Source organism: Diorhabda carinulata, chromosome X (genome assembly GCF_026250575.1).
Source record: "Diorhabda carinulata isolate Delta chromosome X, icDioCari1.1, whole genome shotgun sequence".
NCBI lineage: Eukaryota > Metazoa > Arthropoda > Insecta > Coleoptera > Chrysomelidae > Diorhabda > Diorhabda carinulata.
In genome coordinates, this window is record NC_079472.1 from 63,879,199 (window position 1) to 63,899,542 (window position 20,344).

The 20,344-nt window shown below is 29.6% G+C and overlaps 2 protein-coding genes across 6 annotated transcripts in view; one reads left to right on the forward strand and one right to left on the reverse strand.

Moving 5' to 3' along the window:
- The window catches only part of LOC130900629 (afadin), a 191,493-nt gene extending 186,067 nt beyond the window's left edge, over positions 1-5,426 (reverse strand). For all 4 annotated transcript variants that reach the window (XM_057811357.1, XM_057811356.1, XM_057811359.1 and 1 more), the window contains exon 1: positions 5,160-5,426. The gene's annotated coding sequence lies outside the window, so the exon portion shown is untranslated. The remainder of the gene's footprint in view (positions 1-5,159) is intronic.
- Positions 5,427-6,514: 1,088 nt separating this feature from the next.
- On the forward strand, positions 6,515-19,572 carry LOC130900510 (putative uncharacterized protein DDB_G0282133). 2 transcript variants are annotated; one of them, XM_057811202.1, is made up of 5 exons: positions 6,515-6,647; positions 6,744-6,835; positions 6,889-7,721; positions 8,211-10,861; positions 14,602-19,572. In XM_057811202.1, the coding sequence occupies exons 2-5, from the start codon at positions 6,749-6,751 to the stop codon at positions 14,607-14,609; spliced, it is 3,579 nt and encodes a 1,192-aa protein (XP_057667185.1). In that variant the 5' UTR covers positions 6,515-6,647; positions 6,744-6,748; the 3' UTR covers positions 14,610-19,572. The 2 variants fall into 2 exon arrangements, with proteins under 2 accessions (XP_057667185.1, XP_057667184.1); XM_057811201.1 differs by having other exon boundaries at positions 6,559-6,835.
- The last annotated feature ends 772 nt before the right edge of the window (positions 19,573-20,344 follow it).

A 20,344-nucleotide genomic window follows, 5' to 3' on the forward strand; every position in this document is an offset into this window, starting at 1 on the left:
GAATACTTTTAAATCCCATTTTGAATCTGCTGCTAATTGATTTCGCTGTTATAATTATCCAAAAAGAGAGCAACAGAAGTAAAGCGTGAAATCGATTTTATTTTCTGAGAAAAATATTTTGAAACGAATTCCTCTACATTCAGGGTTATTTTTGAATACTTTTAAATCCCATTTTGAATCTGCTGCTAATTGATTTCGCTGTTATAATTATCCAAAAAGACAGCAACAGAAGTAAAGCGTGAAATCGATTTTATTTTCTGAGAAAAATATTTTGAAACGAATTCCTCTACATTCAGGGTTATTTTTGAATACTTTTAAATCCCATTTTGAATCTGCTGCTAATTGATTTCGCTGTTATAATTATCCAAAAAGACAGCAACAGAAGTAAAGCGTGAAATCGATTTTATTTTCTGAGAAAAATATTTTGAAACGAATTCCTCTACATTCAGAGTTATTTTTGAATACTTTTAAATCCCATTTTGAATCTGCTGCTAATTGATTTCGCTGTTATAATTATCCAAAAAGACAGCAACAGAAGTAAAGTGTGAAATCGATTTTATTTTCTGAGAAAAATATTTTGAAACAAATTCCTCTACATTCAGAGTTATTTTTGAATACTTTTAAATCCCGTATTGAATCTGCTGCTAATTGATTTCGCTGTTATAATTATCCAAAAAGACAGCAACAGAAGTAAAGCGTGAAATCGATTTTATTTTCTGAGAAAAATATTTTGAAACAAATTCCTCTACATTCAGAGTTATTTTTGAATACTTTTAAATCCCGTATTGAATCTGCTGCTAATTGATTTCGCTGTTATAATTATCCAAAAAGACAGCAACAGAAGTAAAGCGTGAAATCGATTTTATTTTCTGAGAAAAATATTTTGAAACAAATTCCTCTACATTCAGAGTTATTTTTGAATACTTTTAAATCCCGTATTGAATCTGCTGCTAATTGATTTCGCTGTTATAATTATCCAAAAAGAGAGCAACAGAAGTAAAGCGTGAAATCGATTTTATTTTCTGAGAAAAATATTTTGAAACGAATTCCTCTACATTCAGGGTTATTTTTGAATACTTTTAAATCCCATTTTGAATCTGCTGCTAATTGATTTCGCTGTTATAATTATCCAAAAAGACAGCAACAGAAGTAAAGCGTGAAATCGATTTTATTTTCTGAGAAAAATATTTTGAAACGAATTCCTCTACATTCAGGGTTATTTTTGAATACTTTTAAATCCCATTTTGAATCTGCTGCTAATTGATTTCGCTGTTATAATTATCCAAAAAGACAGCAACAGAAGTAAAGCGTGAAATCGATTTTATTTTCTGAGAAAAATATTTTGAAACGAATTCCTCTACATTCAGAGTTATTTTTGAATACTTTTAAATCCCATTTTGAATCTGCTGCTAATTGATTTCGCTGTTATAATTATCCAAAAAGACAGCAACAGAAGTAAAGTGTGAAATCGATTTTATTTTCTGAGAAAAATATTTTGAAACAAATTCCTCTACATTCAGAGTTATTTTTGAATACTTTTAAATCCCGTATTGAATCTGCTGCTAATTGATTTCGCTGTTATAATTATCCAAAAAGACAGCAACAGAAGTAAAGCGTGAAATCGATTTTATTTTCTGAGAAAAATATTTTGAAACAAATTCCTCTACATTCAGAGTTATTTTTGAATACTTTTAAATCCCGTATTGAATCTGCTGCTAATTGATTTCGCTGTTATAATTATCCAAAAAGACAGCAACAGAAGTAAAGCGTGAAATCGATTTTATTTTCTGAGAAAAATATTTTGAAACAAATTCCTCTACATTCAGAGTTATTTTTGAATACTTTTAAATCCCGTATTGAATCTGCTGCTAATTGATTTCGCTGTTATAATTATCCAAAAAGACAGCAACAGAAGTAAAGCGTGAAATCGATTTTATTTTCTGAAAAAAATATTTTGAAACGAATTCCTCTACATTCAGGGTTATTTTTGAATACTTTTAAATCCCATTTTGAATCTGCTGCTAATTGATTTCGCTGTTATAATTATCCAAAAAGACAGCAACAGAAGTAAAGCGTGAAATCGATTTTATTTTCTGAGAAAAATATTTTGAAACGAATTCCTCTACATTCAGGGTTATTTTTGAATACTTTTAAATCCCATTTTGAATCTGCTGCTAATTGATTTCGCTGTTATAATTATCCAAAAAGACAGCAACAGAAGTAAAGTGTGAAATCGATTTTATTTTCTGAGAAAAATATTTTGAAACTAATTCCTCTACATTCAGAGTTATTTTTGAATACTTTTAAATCCCGTATTGAATCTGCTGCTAATTGATTTCGCTGTTATAATTATCCAAAAAGACAGCAACAGAAGTAAAGCGTGAAATCGATTTTATTTTCTGAGAAAAATATTTTGAAACGAATTCCTCTACATTCAGAGTTATTTTTGAATACTTTTAAATCCCATTTTGAATCTGCTGCTAATTGATTTCGCTGTTATAATTATCCAAAAAGAGAGCAACAGAAGTAAAGCGTGAAATCGATTTTATTTTCTGAGAAAAATATTTTGAAACGAATTCCTCTACATTCAGGGTTATTTTTGAATACTTTTAAATCCCATTTTGAATCTGCTGCTAATTGATTTCGCTGTTATAATTATCCAAAAAGACAGCAACAGAAGTAAAGCGTGAAATCGATTTTATTTTCTGAGAAAAATATTTTGAAACGAATTCCTCTACATTCAGGGTTATTTTTGAATACTTTTAAATCCCATTTTGAATCTGCTGCTAATTGATTTCGCTGTTATAATTATCCAAAAAGACAGCAACAGAAGTAAAGCGTGAAATCGATTTTATTTTCTGAGAAAAATATTTTGAAACGAATTCCTCTACATTCAGAGTTATTTTTGAATACTTTTAAATCCCATTTTGAATCTGCTGCTAATTGATTTCGCTGTTATAATTATCCAAAAAGACAGCAACAGAAGTAAAGTGTGAAATCGATTTTATTTTCTGAGAAAAATATTTTGAAACAAATTCCTCTACATTCAGAGTTATTTTTGAATACTTTTAAATCCCGTATTGAATCTGCTGCTAATTGATTTTGCTATTATAATTGTTTAGAAGGTTAGGAACAGATTAGAGACATCAAATCGTCTATGTTGTTTGATAAAAAGATATCGAACGAATGCCCAATCAGCAATCAATTCTGAGGAGTCAGCTGATATAACAAATTTTTTTGGTAAATTATGAGCAGCAATTACTCCCCCAAAGTCGTTCAGTTATATTGCTTCTTGATGAAAAATGCTGTACAAGCTCAGCAATGGTTTCAAAAGTGTTATTCAGACTCTGCTCCATAAAAAAACCATTTCTTGAATTTAAACGTAGTCGCACAGACACTGATGATGATGAACGTTCTGGTCATCCAATTACTCGACTCAAAAAAGTCCACAAATTGGTTATAGCTAATCGAAAATTGAAATTACTTGAGATAGATGAGGCCATAAAGATATCAGAAGGCAGTGTGTTTACAATTATGCATGAGCATTTGACCATGAGAAAGCTTTATTCAAAACTGGCGCCGCGTTTACTCACAGTCGATTCAGAGCAGTGTTTGGCTATGTTTACACGTAATTAATCAGATTTTTTGAATCGATATGGGACAATGGATGAAACTTGGATCCATCACTTCACTCCGGAATCAAAACGATCATTATCTGAGTGGACTGCAGCCGGTGAACCATGTCCAAAGCGTCCAAAGACACAACAGTCAGCTGAGAAGGTTATAGCTTCAGTATTTGGGGATACGCATGGAATATTGTTCATCGACTGTCTGAAGAGACTATCAATAGCGAATACTACATAGAGTGTTTGGATCGTTTGAATACAAAAATCAAGGAAAAACGGTCTCGTATGTCGAAGAAAAAACCTCTGTTTCACAAATTCAATGGCAACTATGGTTAAATTGAAAAAATGTGTTTTTCTTAGTTAGTCACATGACTTATTGAGTGATGTGTTATTAATTAACAACCAGTTCGTGCATACATTTTCTCGAAGTTTCTGAATGAACCTCGTACAGAAATATTTACGAAACTTCATCGGAATATTCTTTTATGTATAAAAAATTCAGTTCGAATCAGTAATCGCTTCATACCGAGAAAACCACGACTTTATTAATCATAATAATGATCGGTGAATGGATCTAACGCTACATTAAAGAAAAAGTAAAGATTTCTCGGAAGCTTAATCACACCTATACATAGGCATTTCAGGTTAAGTATAAAACATGAAAACATGTGTCTATTGTTTGATTGTTTATTGTAATATGTCTTTTTGTATTCAGCACAAGTAGCACACAAACTTACAAGCCGATTATTATTCATTTGAAATGTTTATTTCTCGATACCTTCTGGAATTATCAACTTACCGAAGCCTTACAATAACGATGCCAATTCAGTCCGGTCCGGCAAGTTTTTTTATATAAATATAATATAGGCCGAGCAAGAACGCGTGCCTAATAAGTGATTTTTGTCAGAAATTAATCTCCATGCAGTTATTTTCCTTAATAATAATTATTATGATAACCTGGATATCGCATTGTCACTATTATATAATCTGAATTTATTGTAGGTACTTACTATATTAGATTCATCGTGTTTACCAATTTCACCCTGTATAATATCTACTTTATAAATACATTATTATAAAATTTTATGACTTTTATCTAATTATTATTTTGTTTGATATAACAATTTTTCTTATAAATTATATATAGAAATAACTCGTCTAGGCTGATGTTTACCTTTAAAATAATTTATCAGTAAAACACGTCAACACAGGTAGTTTAATAATCACCGTTTTTATCTCAAATTTATCTTACATCAAGGAATAGTGTGTTATTTAGTTAATGAATTAGACAGTGTTAATATACAATTATATGTTCAAAGACTGGACTAGAGTTGCTGTTTGACCTAAACTGGACATTTAAATCTCGTGTGTATGAAATCACCTAGTGTGAACATGGCTTTTACCTGTCTGCAATAATTTTTAACATTCCTTGTATTAATCAATTAGTTGTTATTAGAAAACATTCACTGTTATCAATTAGTTGAATCGTACGCTGAATATATCTAACGAGATTACATTTAAAAAAACACCTACCTGTTGTGAAGACACAACTACTAAAAAATTGCACTAACACAACAAACACATTTAATAACAACACACTTTTTTTATACTTCCAGTAGTTTAAGGCACTTCACGCACTGTAAACTTGAAATTCATACATCCTTACATGATTTCAACAGACAAATAAAATTTTCAAAACTTTTCCGATTCTGCGTAAAACTTTTCACAATGTGTTGTCGTATCACTCACTAATCGCGAGACTACAAAACAAACGCAACGGTATAATGGAATGGAATGCTGTCATTCATTGCTGTCAACTTAATTCCCTTGGCATCACATAATATCGTTTTGCGCACTAGCAAAGTTAACCAGCAGCTCACGCTGTTGCCGCTACCCGTAGAATTTCTAGGTATTGAAACTTTGAGATACAGACAAAATAAGGAAGACTTTGGTACAAATCTTTTGCAAAAATAACACGTCGTATTATGAAAACAGTTTCTTACAATAGTCTGGATAAAATTCTGGTGATAATTTAAAGACAAGTGTATCCAACAATAAACCTAGTTAATTTCTGATGATATGAAAACATCCAGTTCTGTTTAATAAAAAGTTATTATTCCATTAAACTAACAGTTTTTTATATACAGATAAAGAAAAAAATGTTTCATTCAATATTATAAATTGACGCCCTAGTTACGCAGCATCTTATAACACGGAATTAATTGAATGAAAGTCGTAGGTAGATAGGAATTTTTGTATAGTGAATCATTGCCTGTATTGTCTATTAAATTGACACGTTAAGTAATCACAATTGATGAATAAATCAAATTTTACATGTTTGTACGTCAAAACAATTCCATTTTTTTCTCTAGTCATTTATTACGAGACACGATAACAAAAATAAATGCTCAACTGTACCAATCAATTGATTCAAATGATAGTGTATAATTATTATTTAAATAATTTATTTAATAATGACGAGTTTCTATATTTTGGCTAGATAGGCAACACAGCAAACGTTAATTTGACAGTCTTAGAAAAGAGATGTATGTTGTATGTTGCATATCTTTCTGTTTTACGTGTTTTTATTTTGTGATAATATATAGAAAGTGACCGTTGCTTAAAATATCTGCTAAAATAAACAGTACTTATGAACGATAATATTTTATTATTATTTCAAAGCTTTTGTCACGTACTTCCAATGTGTACAATGACTCGCGGCTTGAATAATAGTGCTAATATTTATTTTTTAAGATAAACTTCAGTTGAAATTTGTTTAATAAAATTAAGCCCAAAATATCTAATGATATAAAGAGATAAGTCTGAAAATAAGTATAATATCGAAACAATACAAAATTTGCCGTAATGCAAAATTATTGGGATATTATCAAACAGCGTTGGCAATGATGTAAATTAAAATGAATCGCCGCCATTTCTTCAGTTATACCAATAGAAGTTTACAAAAACATTTGTTTAGGTTAAGTTTGTAAAACACAACAAAAATTAAAAATATATAAATGTGTAAGTTTATTCTTGATATTTCCAAATAACATATTCGGTTTTTAATACCTTCAATGTTAATTGAAATTTGTGGATGGAATGAATAATTGTTTTAAGGAAACATGAGTAATCAAGAGACGCATACATCTCCTTTGGACAACCTTTACGATGATTTCGAAGACTTCGATTTAGGACAAACAGTTGAAAGGGTAATTATTTCGGTTATATGAACATTATATTATTAATAAATATTAATTTATAGTTGAAAAAGGAAATCAAAATGTTGAGAGATTGTATAAAAGAGCAAAACAGAGATATCGCCAAACTTGCTGAAACAATCCTTGAACTAAAAACAACTAATGAAACATTATCGAATAATATCAGTTCTTTATATTCTACAGCAAAATCTGAAATAGATAGAAAGGATAGATTGATAGCTGAATTAAGAAGGGAAAAAGATAATATAACTTTCAGGAGACAAAATCGTTTCCATAGCAACAATACGCCTACTACTGGATATAATTTGGAGATTAACAACAGTCAAATTTCCGATCGTCAGAATAACGTTTCTGATCATTTCAAAGAGCAAGCTATGGATAATTCTACAAATTACAACAGGAACAAAGATTTGTGTAAATTACATCTACAGAGATATACACAAGAAAAAAACAATAGGAATCATCAATATATGGAACTTCCGATCCCGAAATTTATAAATGAAAGTAAAGTTGAATCAGAACATCAAGATAGTAAACATTTTGAAAATCCAAAATTATATAGAAACGATATGGGTTATTGGGACGAAAGAAGTAATAATAAAGGAACAACTAGGGGAAATGAGGAAATTGCTGACAGAAGAAGCGATAAAAGTGCTGATAGAAGGAGTGATAAAAGTAGTGACAGAAGGAGTGATAAAAGTGCCAACAGAAGGAGAGGTAGGAGTAGTGACAGAAGGAGAAATAAAAGTATGGATATAAGACGAGATAGGAGTACTGGCAGAAGAAGAGATAAAAGTAACTATAGACATAAAAAGGAATATGGTAGATATGAGGATAGTGATAAAACTGATTATGCAAATGACACATTCTGTAGAAGGTAAGAAATTTATTTATTCTACTAATTTTTAAAAATGATTATAAATTATTTTATCTTATCGTATCGTACATCGTAGTAATTTTATCAGGTGTTTAAATCGTGGTATTTTCACATCCTGGTATAAAATATGTTTTTTTTTTTGCTTTTTCAGATTGATCAAGGTTTATTAGAATAACCGAGACAATAACTGTCGTATTTACTTTGTATCATATGTTCAGTGTTTATTTTATACCTATGATGTTACGCAATATAGCGACCTTACTGAAATGTTTAAATTACAAAATTTTTGAATATCCAATAATTTTTTTATCTATAAATATTGATCAAGAATAAAAAAATTGTAATAAAAGTTGTAAATACACTATCCAAAACTATTTTTTCCCAAACCATACAAATACCATATTAGAGAAAGTAGTCTATTATTTTTTTTAACACACCATATATTTCTTAATGATATAAAGCAATTTTTTGTGATATTTCATTTTCCAGGAGATACGATCCCACAAAGGACAAATATTATGAGAGAAGCAGATCTAGAAACCGACATTCTCACCAACATAACCCAGAACATAATTTGGAAGATTTAAAACCATACAAATCCTCTCAAGGTAAGAAAAGCCTTAACGTTGTAGATAAAGTGGAAAGGGAGATTACAGATTTGACTAAAAGTGAAGCTTTTGATCAATTGCTTAAACTACCAATAAAACAGTGGAAAGAAGATAATAATGATGATGTTAAAGGAAAACTAAGCAAAAATGAAGAAATAGTAGAAAATAAAACTAACAGTACTGATAATAAACGTGTAATAAACAATTTTTTTGCAACAAAAGTGAATAATATTTTAGATGATGTCATGGATAATATAAAAAGTAAAAATGTAATAACTGTGATGACCAACAAAAAGGAAGATGTTATACAAAAATCCCCACCATCTGTAAACGATGTTGTTACAAAAGAAAACGTGATTGAAATTGATGAAGAGGAAAATAAACTGGATGAAGATGAAGATTTGAACCACATGGAAAGCATTCATAGAGAAATGCTGAAATTTATAGAAGCGACAAAAAACAAAAGTGAAGGGAGATTGAAAGTAGAAGACGTTTTCAGTACGGATTCTAGTGACAAAAGTATTAAAGAAAAAAACAGTTCTCAAGAATTTACAGACACAGACAAAAATTTATCTGCAAATATTAACGATGGTATTGAAGAAATAAATAAATTCGAAGAACCATCAATTTTCCAGTATGTTTTTGGAGAAGATCCGGATTCAAAGGAATTTCAACAATTAGTACAAAATACAATAGACGAAAGTGATAATACTCATAAAAAATCAAAAAATATATCGACTATAAACAAAAAAAAATTTACAAAAATGAAAGATAACAGGGAGGAAAAAGATGAACAGAAAAAAAATATAAGGGAAATTAAAGCCCTATCTGGTCCAGAATTGAAAGTCGGTAGTTGTGATAAAAATACAAATTTAATTTTTGTAGAAAATATACAAAAAAATTCAAAAGAAGCAATAAATGAAGATAAAATTATTTCAGTTGATAATGCAGATAAAAAGAATAATAAAATTGATGATTTGGTATCAAATATTGTACAAAAACCTTCTCTAATCGAAAAGGATAAACTTAAGGACAAATTGAAAACACCTGAAGCTGTAGAATCGATAATTGATGCAAGTTCAAATTCAATTTTTGTCAAAGACTCACAACAAACATCTAAAGCAGTTAATAGTGATAAAATTATTTCAGAAATTGATAAAATCGATAATTTCCATTTGAATATTGAGACTAAACCTCCTCCAAATCAACATAATGATGAAGAATTTAACAATAACAATGATAAAATTAAAAAACAAGTAGGAACAAAGTCGTTTACAATGAAAGACAATCAGAAACTATCTGATGATAAAAAAATTATCATTGTAAGTGATGTTGTCATTGTACCTAGTCCGCCGAAGCCAAAAATGACAAGTATCAACCATATGCCAGATATAAATGGAGTAAATCAACCACAAATTAAAGAAATAAAAAATGTACCAAAGTCTGTATCGAAGAAAGAACGATTATTAGAAAAATTTGCTTCAGAAGAAAGTAACAATAAATGTGATATTGATACAAAAAATGATGGTACTGAAAGTTTGAAAAGAAAATTTAGTGGAGACTTGAACCCACCAAAAAAAAGAAAAATTTATTTGGATACTATAGAAGATGAAGATAAAGAAACAAATAATAGAATCAGTAAACGATCCTCTACTGGTTCCAAATATAAACCAAAACCTACCAGACGATCAGAAAGGATTAATACCAAAAACAAAATTGAAACCAATACTACAAATATTAACACAGAGGAAGAAAATAACCAGAAAAATAATTTTGATAACGAAAATAAAGAAATTGACAATCATAGTTTGGTGAAAAAAACTGTCGATTTATTAAATACACATACAAGTGAAAAATTATCTTCTTCTGAAGAAAAAAGTTTTTCTTTTGATACCCAATTGTCTAAAGTTACTGATGGAGTGGAAGTAGTTAAACCGCCAAGAAGGATCAAACCCACCCCCGTTAAGGACGATCCTATTTGTTCTTTTAAGAATATTTTAGCTAAAAATAATAATACAGTGAAACTTTTTTCCAAAACCGTCGCAATGGAAACTAATTTAACCGAAGACAATGACATACCGATTCTTCATTTAGAAGAAATAAATCTTAACAACATGGAAGACATAACTCAGAAAACGTTCGATAGCAGCATAAAGAAATTGTTGGATTATGTGAATTCTGATACGGGGGCGAAAGAGGATGTTTCGTTTGTTGATGCTATAAATAGAGTGGATGTTACTACAAGTGGGGATGTCGCAAAGACCCCCACAAAGGAAAGTTTATCGAATGTGATTACTTCCACTCCTAAAGTGACTACTGATACTACAATGATGTTTAAGAAAGATATCGGTAACATTGATATGTCTATTGTTGAAAGTGACGTACAAAATAATCGAGGTTCTAAAGAGACTCAAGGTACAGAAAAGAATATCATTAAAACAAAAAGTGATGACGACCAAATTGATAAATCTACAAATGCAATTGCTCCAGCGAGGTTTAGGAGGAGGTGTAGGATAGTAGCTGTTGTAAAAAGTGATTAATTTATTTTCTTATTCAACTTATATATAGGGTTCTTCAAAAAAACGGTTTATCCAATAGAATTTTTAGTATTTATAATTTTTCTTCAAAATCAAGCCCAAATTTTTCTGAAATTTTTGCCTTACTTTGCTCTTGATTGAAGAAGTTAATCCTCACAAGGATATTTACCTATGATGCTTCGATTGCTCCCCAGCCACATGTAAAGTTATAACAATTTTACAAAATATGTCCGAAAATATTCATTCTAGAAAAAAAGTTTTATATAAAAATGAAGGTCATAAAAAGCTCTACAAAAAAGATCACATACATGTTTTACGTAAATCTGTTTTTTTTTGCTGTAATAACTCAAAATGTATCGACAAGGATCAAAATAGCTATTTTTTCGTGGTTACAGAGGGGGTGATTAATACCCACTTACAAACTTGGAGATATGAGCCAAATTAATAGATTTACGTAAAAACTGTATATAACCTTTTTTGAAGAGCTTTTTATGAGACTCATTTTTTATTTGAAGCTTTTTCTTCAAAAATCCAAATTTTCGAACATATTTAGTAAAATTGTTATAACTTTGAAGGGGACTGCAATCAACAAATTCATTTATTGATAAGTGCTAGTTTCCGGCATGTGGGACTTCGATAGATGGATTCTGCGATTTCCAAAACGCCAAATTAGCGTGTTTTTGTTGTGATTCTCAATGGGGTGAATACGAAAGTAAAAAAAAGTTGATGTTCTAAAGAGATTTTCCTGAAATTATTGCCTAACTTTGTTCTTGATTAAAGAAGATAATCCCGAAAAGGATATTTATCTATGATTCTTCGTTTGCTTCCCAGCCACCTGTAAAGTTATAACAATTTTACAAAATATTTCCGTAAATATTCATTCTAGAAAAAAAAGTTTTATATTAAAAAATGAAGGTCATAAAAAGCTCTACAAAAAAGGTCATGTACATTTTTTATATAAATCTGTTCTTTTTGCTGTTATGATCTAAAGTATATCGACAGAGATCAAAATGGCGGTTAAACAAAGCTTTAGAGATTATCTTCTCTAATCAAGGACAAACAAATTTCTTGAAAACTACTCTGCCTTTTTAAATATTTTTGTATTTACCCGGTTGAGAATCATAACAAAATCACGCTAATTTGGCGTTTTCGAAATCGCAGAATCCATTTATCGAAGTCCCACATGTAATGACAATTGACAAGATAGGTTTGACTCAAAAATATATAAAGATCGATGAATTTATAGCTTGCTAAACGTACATTGTGTTTTATAAAACATTTTTTTTTGAAAACCGTTGAAAGTTGAAAAATCCTTTACTTATTTCAAGTATTTTCCTTACTCAGGTACTTCTGTTTTCATTATTAGAACGATCCTCATAATAAATTTGACTTCAAGTATCGAAAGTATTTTGCGTCTATGTTGCACAGTAACTTAATTTAAAAAAAATATATGATGTGGTAAAAAAATTATTTATATGAAAGTATAGTATTTTACAATCTAATATTTTTCATTTCTATAGTTACCCCCCTAACTATATTATCAAATAATAATCATTTGTTCTAATTTTTTCATATTCGAGTTCAAAATTTCCACTACAACATTCAAAATTACACTATTTTTTCTTTCAAACCTAAATGGAAAGCTTGAAAAACTAAACAGTTAATTTGCGTTTATATGGTGGTAGAATTCAGTATCAGGTTAACTGGTTCGCAGTAATTTTTATTAAAACCTATCATCATCATACCGTTTAATCTTTTGGACTATGGCTAGCTCTTGGAGCGCCTACTTATTGGAGTAGATTACTCCTCTTGTTCTTTTATTATAGTTTTTTGTTGATCAAAGCTTCGTTTAACAGTTTTCTCCATTCTGGTATCTTCTTTAATTTGATTTCTCCAGGTACTTCTTGGTCTGCCTCTTGGCCATAGAGGTATCCGTTATATTATCCTCCTTACCATTTCTGTAGGTTTCCTTCTCATGATTTGTTTTGCCCAATTCAGTCTTTATGCTTTTACATACTTTATTACATTTTTTCCTCCCAGTTTTTCTTCTTTATTTTCCTTCAATCTTCTCTCTCCTGTAATATTTGGTCCGAATATAGTTCTTAGTAATTTTCTCTCGATTATCTTCAGATCTTCTTCTTCCTTTTTATTTATGACTGTTGTTTCTATGACATACGCAATTACTGGTTTTATAAATGCTATTTTATTTGGTTCTTTTTATCCGTATTCTTGCTTTTGAGTAATTTTATTTTTTCCAAATGTTCGAAGTCTGTCCTATTAGCTACTCCTAGATATATGAACGAGGTTAGTTTCAAATAAATATTTCTATGTCCTTAAGGGGTCCATTCAACTTTAGACTTATCATGTTATCTTCGTCTATTTGGTTTTTTCTGTTTTTTTCTTGACGATTTTTCTTGCTTTTATTTCCAATTAGTTCTTCTCTTGTATTAGCAACTATTGTCACATCGTCTGCCTACTAGGTCTGGCTATTAAATAACGAGACTGGTTACGAAAAAGGGTTTTATTATAAAAATTATTCTATATTAGAATGCTACTACAATATACTCCCCACCTCTCGCCACACACCTTTCCATAAGTTTTTCCCATTGATCAAAGCAGTGCTGGAAGTCTTCTTCGGTGAGTGCCTTTAGGAGCTCTGCCGTTTTTTGCTTTACCGCTTCCATCGACTCAAATCGGTTCTCTTTCAAAGCAGATTTTTTTCCAACCTTTCAAATCCGAGTAGACTCCTGTTTTTTATTTCCAATTTGTTAATTGCCTCTATTAGTTCTTCTCTTGTATTAGCAACTATTGTCACATCGTCTGCCTACTAGGTCTGGCTATTAAATAACGAGACTGGTTACGAAGAAGGGGTTTTATTATAAACATTATTCTACTTTAGAATGCTACTCTTCAATAAACTTCCCTCCCCTCGCCACACATCTTTTCAAACGTTTTTTCCATTGATCAAACCAGTGCTGGAAGTCTTTTTGATGAGAGCCTTTTAGGAGCTCTGCCGTTTTTTGCTTTACCTCTTCCATCGACTCAAATCGGTTCTCTCTGACTCTTTGACGCAAGAGCTTTTGGTCAGGATTCAGATTTTTTGGCACCAACTTCGCGCAGACTTTTGTTATGTGTAAAATTTTTCTAACCGTTTCTTTAACGACGTTTACGGCCTCGGCAATCATCCGGATGCTCATTCGACGATCTGCTCGCATAATTTGGTTGATTTTGGTCACTGTTTCCGGAGTTGAAACAGTCATAGGGCGATCTGGGCGCTGGTCATTTTCAGTGCTTTCTCGGCACTCACTTTTTTCAATTTAATGAAAAATTTGAGTTGATACGTTTTTCGTTACTCATGGTATCCGGGACGAGGAAAAGCACGTTCGTTTCAAGCCGTTTCAAATAGTGATGGAAACGTGTTTTGGGACGTGCATAGACAAGATATCTAGATACCCAACGCACTAATCGTTTTTTACCACAGCCGTCTAGGGCGTTATTTAATAGCCAGACCTCGTACGCTACTGCTTGTATTTGGTTTGTTAAAATATTTTTATTATTTAATTTTGCTTTTCTCATTACGTTCTCGAAAATCAAATTGAACTGATTTTGGAGAGATTAAAACTTAATATTAATTGAAAAAAAGAGTTGAAAATATAAATTCAGTGATAGGTTATTAAAAAATTTATTTATTACTGTATGTTTGAAAACATTACAAATTGAGTTTTAAATTTTCAGGATTTTGAGTATGTCCGAAATTGAAAACTAGTACGAGGGTCTACATTTTAACATATTTTCATGATTCCCACACATTTCTTGAAGACCCCAATCGAGGGAATTCACCAATTTCTTTTGTATCAATTGATTGTTATTATTTCCATCACTAAAAATTATTTATAATCATTTTTTTTATAAATATAACAGATTTAGTCGTATGAACAAATTTGTTCATACCAAGACAAATATTTACAGTCTTAGATCCGGCTGCCGAATTAGTGAACTCATCGGTTTTTTATTAAAACCCAAATTTTTATAATTAGAAGAATATAGAATCACCAAGTTGCCTATCAAAGTTTGGTCGCTAGTATTATTAATTTATTTTTGGGAAAAATTTCCGTTCTATTGTTTTTTAAATAAAATTTCGTCTATATCACGGCAATTTATATAAAGTTATAAAAAATCGCGGTTACAGTTGCGCACCTGGCCTCACCTCTTCGCAGCCAGGTGTAAACAGTATGATTATTCGAAAAAAAAAACGTTTATGCGATTTCGAATTTCCATTACCACTCAAAAGTTACAGTTTGTTACGTAAAATTCGGTAAAAATATAAAAAAATTCAAAATTATCGACTTTAGTTCACGCGTGTAGCTTAAAAGAAAAGATAAAATTGTTTAATAGTTATTTATGCAACAAGTGAGTAAAGTAATACTTTTTTTCGGTAATTATTTAGTTTAGGTTGCATAAGCCCGATTTCATTGAAATTTTAATATGTAATACAGTTTTTTATGCTGAAATGCCACCTAAATTAAGGGCGGTTTCTTATTGGGAAAATAGCAAGGAAACACCAAAGTGGACTAACTTTAATATATTTTCCGAGCTTTCGAATACTTACGTATTCATCGTCTGGGAAATAGTTAATTAAGATTCTTGATATTATCAAAACTTATATAGAAATATTGATTCTATCAACGTCAATTTGAATATTGAATTTTGAATTCTATGATTTAAAAAATTTTTACAAGCTTTAATAATATCAAAAATCTTAATTAACTATTTCCCAGTCGATGAATACATAAGTATTCGAAAGCTCGGAAAATATATTAAAGTTAGTCCACTATGGCGTTTCGTTGCCACGTTCCCAATAAGAAATCGCTTATATGTTGGGCGCGGAAAACATTCCTTCACGTAGTTTTTAAGGTTTGAACATTGGAAAATGTACGCTATCTTGAATAGTTGATATTTTGCAAATACTTGATGTTGGAGAGGTTTAGGGGCGGGGGGAGGGGTTTGTTGGACATTTAGATTATTTTTTAACATTCTGAAGGTGTCGCCTTATTGATCTATCAGAGATATTTACATTTCGGACTTCTCGCAAAAGGCTGTTGAGCTCGACACTTGGTAGAATTCTTTTCACGCCCTGAACCATCCCTAGGTCGCATTCTCGCGGTTCCAATTATAAATATCCATAAAAAATTGGGTTTTAATAAAAAACCAATGAATACACTGTAAAACTATATCCGATCTGTTGTAAACAAACAAATCCTAAAAAATGAGTATTTGAAACGTGTTTAATACAGATGGATATTTATTACTAACCTTGTAATATTTACACCAAAGAAATGGTCAAAACATAGCAATCGAGTGTTTGTTTTCTTGAACAATTTCAGTATATTGTAATGTGTAATATATATTCCAAATACTTGTTTTTTAGTTTCAAATAACGTTCAACAGTTTTCTGATCCTACTTGTTAATTGGTTTTCAATGAAAAAAAAATTAGTTAAAAAATATATTTCTCACAAATCACCATTTGTGCCTTAAATTTGAATAATTGTTAATCGTATCTAAAAATTTGATGTATTATATGTTGAAATAACATAATTATACCAAGTTGCAACCCCTTAGGATTATAGGACCTAAAAAAATGCAACCCTTTAACTTGAAAATACCCAATTTGGTTCATTGCATGAAACTAATAATTTTTATAATACATAGATTCAAAAAAGTACAAAATTTTTGATAAGAAAAACCCCACGATAAATATTTGAAACATTTTCTCATAACATGAATAGTTTTTGGGTTATTGTTTATTTCAAGATTACGGAAATGCAGTGTTCAATTTAATCAATTATTTTTTCTAAAATAAGCATTCAACACCGGTCAAATCACATGGATCATATCAATAATATATAAATTGCAAGTGAATTACGATTAATTTCAATTAGGGTGGTAATTTCCAACAAGAAAAAAAAGAAACCTCATTTTTGTTATAAATCAGTCGTCCTCATGCAAAAGACTTTTGAAAGTTCTCATTTTAAAGGTTTTTCTAAGTGCTTTGAAAAAGATCTTTCGAGTTTTTTCCAAAAATTTCATCAATTTCAAGTTATTTGAGGTTAAAGGTTTTCAATATCGGGATTCCACAAAAATAGCCATCCTTCAACGAGCAATAACTCGGTTATTTTTGAATTTACAGTCAAAAAACGAATATCTTTGTTTTTTGATTAGCTAATTTTGTTGATAGAAAGAAAACTTATTCAAGAAAAACTGTAGAAAAATATGCGTTTTTCAATGTTCATCTCCAAAAAGGAGTGGCATTCACCCCCAAGGCAAAAGCACCCTCCGGCACAGGGTAGATTTAAAAAGTTATAATTACTACCTTCAAACCAATTTTCAAGAAAATCGATATTGGTTATTAAAATTCCACGGGAAATCTGCTGGTACCTGGTCTATAAGGACAATAAGTAATGTTAAGTAGAAAGCGATCGAATTTTGGAAGGTTAATTAGAGGTTACCTAACCTTGAAATTTCACAAAATTGTTTTATCTGTCAGTTGATTTAAAAAATTTCATGTTCATTCCATGGATAATTTGGTTCTAAAACTTTTTTCACTCGTGTAATTTTTCATAAAAGTTTGTCATTTTCAAGGAAAAGTCACATAAATAAATAATATATTCATAGCATCCTTTTTAACCCTCATCTGGTATCGTGGTTAGTGTGTGTTTAAACACCCCGTTTTAAAACAATAATTTCAATCAAAAGTTTAGAAAATGTTTGTATTATTTTCATTTCCCTTTGTTCAAACAGTATTAAAAATAGCAGTTTACAAGAAAAAATTGAACATAAGTCTTAAATTTAAAAATAAATTTAAACAGTAACCACCATGGAAAATTTGACTCAAAAAAATTTAGCAATTATCAATTATCCAAAAACTAAATAACAGAATATCCAATTTAATACCGTAACTTTATGATTGATAACAAAAAAATACTTATTAATAAATAAATAAAAATTTGGCTCGGCTTTTTCATTGTACATTTACCTACTCTTCGTCGCAATCCTGACATACACGTGTCTTTCCTTCGATGTTAGATGCGTAAAATCGATTTTTCAAGGGGAATTAACCCAAATTTGCTCGATTAATTTGTTATAAACAATTCAATTGTTTAAAAAGCTATAACTCTTGAACAAAGACATATATGAAAAAAAGTTTCAGATAAAAAAGATTTGTTTTAAAAAGTTCTACAAAAAAAGTCTGTAGAGTTTTTTGCAAACAATCAATATTTAAAAAGTTATCGTCAATATAATACAAAATGTAACGTTTTTTCTCACTTTATCGGTCATTATTTTGTTCCTACATGACGTAGAAAGATTTAAAGCAGTTCATTTCAAACGTAAAAGCTTAAGCTTCAAAATGAGATGTGGTAGACTTTTTAAATATTATCTGTTAAAAAAAAAGGTGAATATACAAATTTTTATGAAAAAAAGCGTAGTAATTTATTTTTAAGTGTTTTAAAAGTATATAAATTTAAAAAAACGAGATGCATCTTATAGCAGCTTAAAGTGCTAATTAATACGAACATTTTGACCACTTCCAATTATGTTTTCCACCCTTAGTTGTAAAATTAGGTAGATTTTAAACTGCGCGATCAGAAGCTAAACCGATTACTTATTTACAGTAACTTAATTGAAATTAATTTAGTATGGTCTCAAAAATATATTAAAACGTATTTTTTATTTCATTGTTTTATTGCACCTTACAAATATCCATTTTTCAATTTATAACAATCTGCTACTAAGACAAAATGGTTGTATAAAAAAATTATTTTTTTTTCTATTTGTTGTAAACTACTCCCTTATAAATTACTAGAAAATCACCCCTAATTACTCACCATCACTTATTGGGGTATTTGGGTATTTTCAAGTTAAAAGTTGCAAAGAAATTGTTTTAATGCCCTTTAGCTTCTCAGACATGCAATTGTTATTGAGATAAATTACCCCCTATCATATTTTAGGCTCCCTTATATGTCTCTATTCTGTCATTTCTTAGGTACATCCTGTATATCATTTGACTTCAAAATATTGCTGTTTTGGTACCAAAATTGTTTCTTCATAAACAGTTCGATGTATTTAAAGACTGTAAAACAACTTTTATAATAAAAAATATACTATATTATAAATAATAGTAATTGTATACTGAAAAAAATATTTCTCACATTTAAGTTGCTAATTGGATATTATGTTATGAGACCAGTTACTACATATTTCAATTTCCAATTATTCTACCCGTCTCGATTATTATTTTCTTTACGTTTGTCTATAAGTAGTTTCTCAAAAAAAATAATTTTTTGTACAAATGCATCAGTATTAAGTATGCAAAAACCAGTTTAATTAAAAATTTTGTTCAATCAACATTCTTCATATTATGTATTGAAATATAATGAATAGTTTGTTTAGTTTAGTTTGAGATAAATACAATTTTCTATCTAATTTATTCAAAATCGTTTATTTTGAAGATTTGAAATTGTTAATTAATATTTCATACTGTGCAACATAGAACCAGTTGTGTTTTGTACTGCTCTGTATATTATTACTTAGCTATTTTTTCAGTTGAAATTATGTATATAGTTATAGACGTTTTCATTCAAATTTACCTTATAAAATTAAGGTAATTACTGTTAATAGAAATTTTAATAAATATTTTGTTTTTTAAATTGGATTCTTTTTATTTTTATATACCTATCCCTAGATAAAGTACGTATGTCTGTTAATAAAATTTTGAATAATTTTTGTACACTTTATTCCCATTTGTGCTATCCATGAACTAAAAATAAAATATTATTTTGACCTTGTCACCTTGTAAAAATCAAGTTATGACTTATGAATGTTTTGTTGACATCTGTCATTGAATCGAACATCAATTTATTAAGTCATGTAGCTGTAGACAAGAATTTATTTGAAAAAGAGGAAGATCCATCGTTAAAACAATAATGATAAAAAAGAAGAAGTGAGGCGTCCAGTTGCAAAAGTCGCTAATATACTTTTTTGTTATTTTTCATAAATCAGGAAAAACGTTTAACTTTTGTTACTAATACTTTTGCAAATATTTATTGTTGTTAAACAATAGTGTCGTGTATGTGTTATTTATGTGTCCTTTGATCAAAAATCAGAGACAAGCCGTTTCTTGTCCCTAAAGGATCAAATATCATAATGAATGAGTTTTGCTACTGTGCACAAAAATGAATGAATTTTGCTACGGGAATGAATTAAAATAACTGAGTTTTGTCAACAAATGGACATCGTTTATTGAATTTAATAAACATCAGATAACATCGAGTTCGTAAGAAATAAAAAATAAAAATTCAAAACAAAAGTAAATAATATCATACTATTCATATTGTCAATACTTAGTTTTCTAAATTTGCATTATATCACCAACTTCTGCTTGTATTTCATACATTTCAACCTCTTCTTGAGCCTCACTTT